Genomic DNA, 9,746 nt, shown 5'->3' with positions numbered 1-9,746 from the left:
TTTTTTAGAGTAAACACAAAAGGCCTCCTGACTGCCATTTCTAAATAGAAGTAATGTGCATTTATGAAGTGGAAGTTAAAGATATCAATTCCTACCATCCTACTTGTTTAAAGCAAACATAATCTATACTGCATGTCTCTACATGGAAGAATTAGGATATTTAAGATTCAAGCTTTGTAGAGTAAGTTGTTTTTGATATCAAACTACTTGATTTAAGGAGCTAAAGATTCTTTAATAAGAAGAGTCAAAGAAATTCATAGAGTTTTAATTTGCTTTCACTCCCCAGAAATATCTAGAACCCACAACATTCATGTCAGGGAATTCATAGTGCATAACAGCTTTTTCCCCAAAGCCTTCACATACAGAAATATAAATTAAGAGGAAATCTTACTAGACTTTGTGATACTGCTACTTCTCAGACAGTTCTAAGTACATTGTGTGGAACAGGTAGAAAGCCTTGCTGAATTTTAATCAGTTTCTGAAGACAAGCCTACTGTGTTTATCAGGGAAAGGATAACCACAATGTGAATTCTGTGCATAACCGTGACTACTTAAAGGTATTCAAACCACTGCTTTCGATAATAATACATTCATTCTGTGAATAATCACATAAAACAGCAAAATTTAGCAATTAAGACTGGGAACATGTGGCTTACCACCACGTCTGGACAATTTAATACATTTCATTGCAGAACATTGAAATATGGCTTTTTAACACTATTATAAACGTATTAACTTGGTTTATTCCTTTTGTTAGAGTCCTTCTGAACAATTTCCAAGATAATGTTTAAACCCACCTTATATTCCACCTACCCTTTGTACAGCTAATGAACAAACATACTGCCTCCTCTAAAAAGGCAGACAGGTCCTTGTCTTCTAGCAACCACCCTAAATATGCCTGTACACCTGAGAACTTGATGCAGCCTGTCAAGACATTCACTAAAACCAACTTGTTCTTTAGTAAACACACTCAATAAAAAGTGAATCAAGTGCAATCATGGACAAAAGTACCTTTCATTACTCTTGACGTTTCTAAAATAGCTAACTTCTGCATAGTGTGCCCTATAGGGGAGGCTACCAATGTAAAAGGAGTTTGGCTAGTAGAATGTTTTATTAAAGTCATTTAACAAAAAAAAATAGGTAAGACGTCTATACAATTTAACATCAAATCGGACAAAAAGGCAAACTCAATGACCAAAATACAAAAAAGGTAAAAAGTGCACTAATCAGTTAAATCTTTTGTTTTGAAATTTGTCACAATATATGGAAAAATAAACTCAGAAGTGTTTTTCTTTTAATATACCACTTCCATTCCTGTCCATATTTTACATATACATACTCTGCAGTGGAAGGAAATTCTTTATTTTTACAACCAACTCTTCTGTACTCTTGTTTGGAAATGAATCCCATTGGTTGCAATGGGATTTATGCCCAGGTGGATACATACCATAATGGAACCTTGGCTCTTGGAATATAAAGAAACACTTGACAATGCTTGCGGCAGTAAAAAGTCCTTCCACAGTTGGCATTACATTTATATCTCTTGCTCTCTAGCAAAACCGATGCATTTATATACTCTTATTTATAGAACCTCACTACTACAGAAAGAACAGAAGTTTACCTGTCAAACAACAGATAACTATCAAATGACAAGACTACTGTCAACGACAAGCTATTTGTCAAATGACAGATAAATACAATGAACAATGAGGTTTGTTCTTCTGTGGGACGTGAGGAAATAATCCTGATTAAAACTTCCAAATACTACATTTTTCACAATAAAACTTAAGGCCGTGTTTTATTTGCTGATAAATGGACACAAAGGCAATGAATTCCCATCCCCAAATATTTCCTTGAAAGTCTGTGCTCATAAAAATCATGAAAAGTTGGAAAGACATAATAATTGAAACTTTAAATATATTTTACACAATCTTATTTATACAAAAATACAAGTTAAATATAAACATAAAGCAATGATACTTTTATGCAAATCTGTTTTGTGGTATGCTACTATATATATATATAAAAAGTCTCAGCTCTGTCTCATTAATAAGGAGATCAATACCAGATTGAATCGCTACTGGCAAAGGGTCCCTAAAAGCACACTATTTTAAACTGCAATTATTTCCTCAATTTAATCTCTTCAAAAGACAAAAAGAAAAAAAGAAAAGAAAGGGCACTGATGTCCATAAACCAACAAATAATTTGGCTATAATGTGGCAAACACAAACACACAGATCTCTACAAGAAACAATTAGCAGTACATAATTGTTACACATATACAAACACGGAATGAAACTTTAGTGAGATGACACTGTCAGTTCACTAGTCTTCAGCCTGGCATTTTTTCTTACTTCATCAAATGAATAAGACTTCGTTACTACTCCGTTCTTAAACACCGTATGAAGGAGATCCTGCAAACACACACCATTTTCTTTTAGTTTAAAACAGCATTTCATATGTCAAAATATCAAACTCATCTGCATGATTGAATATGGATCACATAAAACAGTTCCTAATATACGGCATTTTGAGAGCCTGGCTACACATGTCATTCATTGTCTCCAAAACAATTAACAGATGGTTGGTTCTAAGTGCAGCACTGCTGTTGCCTCGCCAAAGTTTCAGGAGATTTAACATAGGACTTTCTCAATGCAAATGTGTTCTTTCATTGCATAATATCCCTTCCTATAGTCTGTTGAGATTTCGAAATCTTTCTGATCATAGTGAAAACATGCAGAAGAGCAGGAAGATACATCAATACTCCTTCACTCATTTATGTGTGCTTATTATACTTGCATTCTGTCACTTTAATCCTAAAACAACCTTCAAATGTAGGTCATATGGAGAGAGAGGCTGCCCAAAAAGCACCAAGTACGTTTAATGGCTAAGTAGAGACTAGAATCTTTGCCTCCTAGGTCAGTCTAACAAAACTCAAACCAGTATCCCAACACTGCTATTGCTTCATCAGAAACTAATTCTAGAATTCAAGGGAGGAAATAGTAAGATAAATGAACCTCTAATGAAAAATAAGATAATCTGACCATGGCTACGTTTTGATGTTATGAATGGAATTGTATAGTTAAGCTATCAGGCACATTTAGAAGACCCCTCTGGAAATATACTCAAGACTTGGCAAAATTAGAAGCTATTGATTTACATAACTCCTGATACAAATGCTTCTTTAACTCTTTATTAAAATAGGTTATAATTATTAAAAATAGTATTTTTATTTGTATCCCGCTTTTTCTCTAAAAAAGAAACTCAAAGCTGCTGATGATAAAACTGATATAATCCAATTAAAATCTAAAATGTACAATCATTAAAATGGAACTAAACATAAACAGCATTAAAAATAAACAGTTAAAATAAAAAAAATTGGTTTGACAAATAATGTCAGATGAAAAAAGAGATCTTAAATATTCTTATATGGCCTATAGACAGGATGGGCGAGGGCCATCTTTGGTGAACAATAACCAGCAAAAATCTTACTATCTTAGAACTTTATCAGGTGAATGCATGGAAAGTTACAGCTGAAAACTAGTACATTAACTGTGTTTTTTAATAACAGGCACGTCTTTTATTGCAACTGTCAGTTCACAGCAGCAAATTATAACTTAGTGCGATAATCACCTAGGTTTTGATAATCCCCATGTATTTTATAGGTGATTTATATTACAAGTGCAGGGTAGATCTGATATGCATTCAAACACACAGCTTGCAAAATATGAGTATCAGATCATTTGTACAGACGTGGCATTAACGTGTCAAAAAGTACAAATGTTATGGGCTATATATTTCTTCACTTCCAAAAGTGAAGAACTGACAAAACTAGGTACCGAATTGTCAGACCTGATGTTTGTCTCTGGCTACCCAGTTCATATACCATATTTCTTCAATTGTTAAGATGTTACTAATTTCAATACCACCACAATCAGCACCAATAAAAACACTTAAGATACACCTGCCATTCTAAGACACACTCCATTTTTAGGGATGCTTATATAGGGGGAAAAGTAAGTCTTAGAATGGAAGAAAAACAGTATTTGTTAACAGGTCAGTACATTGATGGATTTTTATGATACATGTACAACAACATTACATTCTACCAAACACTGGAGGATATTTAAAAGAAGTAACGTTTATAAAACAGTCAATTAATTAAGAACTTAAATTGTAGAATAATTGCTGCAAGGAGGAGTAAATCAGGAGTCTTAAAGTAATGTGTACAAAATGCTGCAAAATGATTTATTTTATAACACAAATTAAAATACTGCAGATTTTTGAAATCAATGGAATTTATATTTGATCATTTTTCTGTTCTCTACATGTTGCAGAATTACCTGACATGTGACTAGACCAGGCATGGGCAAACAAATGCATGCAAGCCGGACGCAGCCTTCTGGGCACTTATGTCCAGCCCCTACTCATTTTACCTGTCTTCTGGACATAAGGACACAGTGACCCACTGCATCCTTATGCTGAAAGGATGGGGGAGGAAGGCACATGTCCTCAACCCCACCCCCCCTTCAGACCTGCCCTGCCCCACCCTAGCCCACAATGCAGCCCCCACCGCAAAAAGTTTGCTCATGTCTGAACTAGACTTCTAGTTCTTTGATTCATGTGAAAAGCAAGTTAAGGCCCATACACTTTGCCCTTAGTTGTTCTTTATGCCAGGGCTTCTTAAACTGTGGATCCCAACCCCAAATAGGATCCCCTTAGCTCAATGTTGGGAGTGATGAAAAATTTGGCAACAGTAAAAGTTTTGTGATTGCCATACCCCTATCAACAACAATGTGCAAAGTTTACAGTGGATTCTGCAGAAAATTCTTTAAGTGTACCCCATAAAAAATCAGCTTGTTCAACAGGCCTTGCAAATGCTAATTTCTTATAAGTAAATGTTTGGCTTTAATCCGTATTTCATATCCCTATGTACTTGGGGTCATGTAAACATTTATTGGGCCAAAAAGAGTCCTGAGTGGAAATATTTAAGACTCCCTTCTCTATGCAAGCTCCAAAGACCCAGAGCTTCCTGCCTACTCCTCACCATTACCTACAGGGGTGACAGTGAAAGAGAATGAAAGTGTATGTTGGTGACCTGGCCTCACTCAGTATTAATTTAACATCAACATTCCTGTTAATATGACTGCTTCTATGCACTTCTCAACCATAAAAAGGTTGCCTATCTCAGCTCTGAAGCGTCATAGTAAGTGGAAAAATCTGTCTCATGTTAACTAGATGTAAAGAGGAATTAAAGTTTTTACCTGTCCATATTCTTCAAGATCGCCCTTGCCTTCTTCTAGTGTGACAAAGTCTCCATTTGGTGTTCTGTGTAAGGATAACCTGCCTTTCTTTGATCTTTTGTTAGGATCAGCTACAGGATCTTTGAAGACATTTACCTAGAATTCAAAATGAAAAAGTTCTGTGTCTAAAAGATTTATCTCCTATAAAAATTAGCTCAGAGGTCCTGAGAATTTAAACCAATCCTCCCACCTGCCCCCAGTTTAAAAACTCTACATTTGATAAAACATACCCCAAGGCCATTTGTGACCACATAACTGCATTTGAAGGAGCAATTCAAGAGATCTCTGGTTAGCTTTTGCAATAAAGCTCCACCTGACCCAAAGGCAATATTTTCAATACTCCACTTCTCTTGTTTCATTCCTTCCACCATCTGAAAATGACAGAAAGCATGTTAAGAGTTGGGCAAATAAGGCACATTCTCCACATTATTTACTTATAGCAATGTTCATTTACACACACATATATTACACAGGAATTTAATTTTAAGATTATTTAAGAATACTATATATACTTATATATAAGTCTATAAATTTTGGTCAAAATTCGACCAAACAATGGGCTGACATATCCACAAATCAAGGTAACTACTTACTGTGCCTTAACTCTTATCAAAAAAGAACCAGTTCTGATTAAAGTGCTGAAAGATGAGACATTATTCTGTACCAGAAGAACCTAAAAGAAGCACCAACTCCATCTACTCTCTCCACCACCATACCACTTCTGACCTTTTTGAATGCCTAGGAGGGAAAATGGTAGTGGCAACAACCAGGAATGACTGGCCCACTGAGGAGGCATTGCTGTTTCTCTCTCTCTGAGGAATAACCCTCAACCTAAACACAGGTCATATCAACATCCATAATTTTGGCCCCAAAACCTACCCTTGACTTAAATATGAGATCCACTTATAATTGAGTATATGCAGTAGTTGGTATTTGTCTGAATTCTTTAAAAATAATCTAAAATACCTACTGAGATCTTCCACCATGTCACAATCTGTATATTAAAGAATGCTTTCCATATGCCAAGTAACATCTAGCTAGCTAACAGCAATATTCATACAGGACAGATTTGTGCTTTTCAGCCATGTAGTATTACTAATCCTGGTTCAGTAGATGGAGCTGTGTGCCTTTGCTCCACCTACCACTCATCACCAATCTTTCTCATTCACGCAACTGCCCCAGTTTATCCCACAGAAAGACAACCTACCCTAACTCTAGAATGTCACAGTAAAACAAATATTTCTTGAAACAGATATGATGTTCTCTATTCAATTTAAAACAAATGTTGTCATACCTCATCCTAACTCTCAATCCAGTTGTGTTTACTTCAAACCAAGTCTCAGATTTTACTGGGAATTAAAATGCAACCCTTTGTAAGCTTACTCAAAAGCAAGCCCCAGTGGTTTCTATATGATTAACTCCCAGATAAGTGAGTATAATAGTACAACACTAATTTGAAGCAAATGTATTTAGGTCCCCCAAACACACCAGGTTTATTCTCACAGCATTTGTTCATTGGATTCTTGTCCATATGGATAATTTTAATATGTGACGTATATTAATGCAACGAATCTGGGAAGGAAGAACTATTCTCCTGATTAGAGTAAATGTAGATCATAGCATCTGTAACTTACTGATTTACACATTATGTTTCATACATATAATGGGGGGGGGGGGAATTCAAATCAGGAACAGGTATAGTTAACAGTGATTTTAGTACACACCCCAACCAAACATTCCCTATTTTATCTACTTAAAGCAATGACAGTGGATTAATTGCTTTCATAAATGACTTATTACAATATATATCATACACTTTTCAGAATACAGGTAAAACCCTATCTTAATCTGCCTCCAGTAAAGGGGGTTGCCACAAGAATTTTACTAAGTGCATGTGGCTATAAAAAAACTATATTATTATTAACAATGATTGTGATTGTATTCAGGTTGTTTCACTTTGCTTTACAGACTAGCTTTAAAGGAATTCTAAAGGTACAGTATACCATTCTAGTTAATTAAAAGTCTTTCCAAGGTTCCGTAGTACACTTCAGTGTCTTAGGCTGCAATCTATACATACTTACCTAGGAGTAAGCTTCACTGCACACAATAGGCTTACTCTAAATTGATCTGGACAGGATCAAAGTGTTAAGCATTAAAGATTTTCATGGGGAAGGGGTAGAAATAAAAGATTGTCTCAAACCTTTAATAGAACCTGGTTTCAGTAGCAACAGCTAGGAATAATGTCAATGATGTTAAACACTCTTTCCCAACAACTCATTTAACTACTAATTAGATCACTCACTGAAATAGCCACTGACAAGTTAACAAAAAAGCCGCACCTCTTGCAACGTGTTGATATCTACACCATCTCCTTGAATAATTCTGAGGTAAGGAGGCAACACTTTATAGCCTTTTGCATTTTCTGTGATGGGGAACTTCTTTCCTAAAATGTCCAAAACCTGAAAATATCAAAGTTAAAAAGCAATATTAACCATTGCTCTGTTGCATAAGCCAGTTCGAGCACACAAATTACATGAGCCCTCATAGACAAAGTTGTATCTTTAAACTATCTATAAAACAAAATCTCTAAGGGAACCTGAGCCTAAATACAATGTAATACCAGTTGAGGTGAACAGTGCAGATACTGGTTTTCCAGTTGTGGAAGTGATAATGCATTTTGTCATGTGACCCTGGACATACCACTGCTTGTGCAAAAGGCTGCACAACTAGAAACTGCATTGGATCCCCCACTGTGAGTGCTTTGGTGTCTGCACACGCAAGGTCCTTTATGATACTATAGGGTGGGCCAGCACAATCTGTGGCCCTCCAGATGTTTTGAACTTCAGCTCCCAGAATTTTTGACCATTGGCCAAGCTGGCTAGAGTTTCTCAGAGCTCGAGTCCAAACATATGAAGGGACACAGTTTTTGCAGGCTTGCTGTAAGGGAAGGCTGACCTTTGTGCCCCCATTTTAAAAATTCAAAATCCTCTCATCCGCTCTAGGACATGGCAGCAATTTTGTCGTGTTTTCTGTTCTCCCCTACACTGGCCCCAGGACAAATCTTTTTATGAAGCAGGAAGTGAATCGGAAATAAATAAAAACACAGACACATAGACCAGGCCTAAATGGACAGAGGAGAAAAAATAAATATGACCTCAGGAGATGTAATTTAATGAGTGCAAGGACACCTTCCAGATCTGGACACTATATTGAACTACAGTTTGAAGGAAAACTTCAAAAAATGCTATATATGTTTTGGCAGAGCGCATGCTTCATACACTGAAAGACTCGAGGTTGAGAAACCTGCTTAGATAGCACTGCCAATAAGTGTAGAATAGGAATAGAATCTCTTCCCTACTGAACCCACATTACCTTGATCAAAAATTGAAGGTGAGTCTTACCTTTGTTCAATACATAATGAACAAAGGCATTTGCATATATTTTCTTTCTCCACCAGTAAGCCAAACCAGGGCTCATAAAGGGGCATGGTATGAGGAAACCATGGTATCCTGTATTTAGCAGGTTGAAGGCCTACATTTTCCCCATGGACTTAAGATTTCCCATTCCTAATATAGATACTACTGAACTGGATGGATGAATGACTTCAATGTAAGGCAGATTCCTATGTTTAGAAACAGAGACAAGAGTAAGATATTATTAAAGGTCAATGAAGATTTCAAAAGTGGACTGTCAGCACATAGAAATCTGCTGAACATTGGCTTTAGAATCACAGGGCACTGATAGAATTGTTAGACATTTGAAGGGGTTTACGAGTATTCCTTCCTGCAGCCCTCAGAAACCTCTATAAGATCCAATGCTTACAATATTGAGATTGGAGGTAAGGGGAGGAATATGCTTTCACTTTGATGACATCCATATTACCCCCTATTGCATTAAAAAAACCCTGATGTGAACTGCTTTTACATCAGTTTTCAAAGAGATTATATATCTATTAATTTATTTTCAGAAAGGTGTTATAATGCACAGCATCTGTCTACAGTAATCAGAGCCAATTTAAACAAATAGATAAATTCATATATCTTAGTGTATATAACCGTAGCTGGAAAAATTGTGATTGTTTAGCAAGCACTTCATTGTGCTGGTAAACTGAAATCATTAGCCTTTACTGGCAAAGTTGAGGCAACATACAACATATAGACACAGACCAGAGAATAGGTTTCCCCCCTATTCTCTGGTCTGAATTACTTGAAGAAATAAAAGGGAATATTCTGGACACTGCCATACTAAATAATGTTAGTGAAAAAAAATTAATACCCTGTATATTCCATGCATGTGCACTGTTACAGTCTACAAGAAATCTGCATCAGCACCCCAAAAATACTCCAGAAACAGGCCTAAAGACAGAGAAACCAAGAATTGGGGGGTAGGGGCTGTGTAACAGATGAATATTGCCTCACTTAGCTCACAGCATCATTTCACTAC

The 9,746-nt window shown here is 36.1% G+C and overlaps 1 protein-coding gene across 1 annotated transcript in view; it reads right to left on the bottom strand.

Moving 5' to 3' along the window:
- Nucleotides 1-249: 249 nt before the first annotated feature.
- nampt (nicotinamide phosphoribosyltransferase) overlaps nt 250-9,746 on the bottom strand; it is a 33,730-nt gene continuing 24,233 nt past the window's right edge. Inside the window, exons 8-11 of the mRNA XM_003221538.4 lie at nt 7,643-7,762; nt 5,534-5,674; nt 5,265-5,399; nt 250-2,414 (exon numbers count right to left, since the gene is read on the bottom strand). Coding sequence (XP_003221586.1) covers nt 2,301-2,414; nt 5,265-5,399; nt 5,534-5,674; nt 7,643-7,762 — 510 coding nt within the window. The 3' untranslated portion in view covers nt 250-2,300. The remainder of the gene's footprint in view (nt 2,415-5,264; nt 5,400-5,533; nt 5,675-7,642; nt 7,763-9,746) is intronic.

This window comes from Anolis carolinensis, chromosome 5 (genome assembly GCF_035594765.1).
Source record: "Anolis carolinensis isolate JA03-04 chromosome 5, rAnoCar3.1.pri, whole genome shotgun sequence".
Lineage (NCBI taxonomy): Eukaryota > Metazoa > Chordata > Lepidosauria > Squamata > Dactyloidae > Anolis > Anolis carolinensis.
Note: the sequence above shows the minus strand (reverse complement) of the source record. Positions and strands in the feature narration are given on the sequence as shown.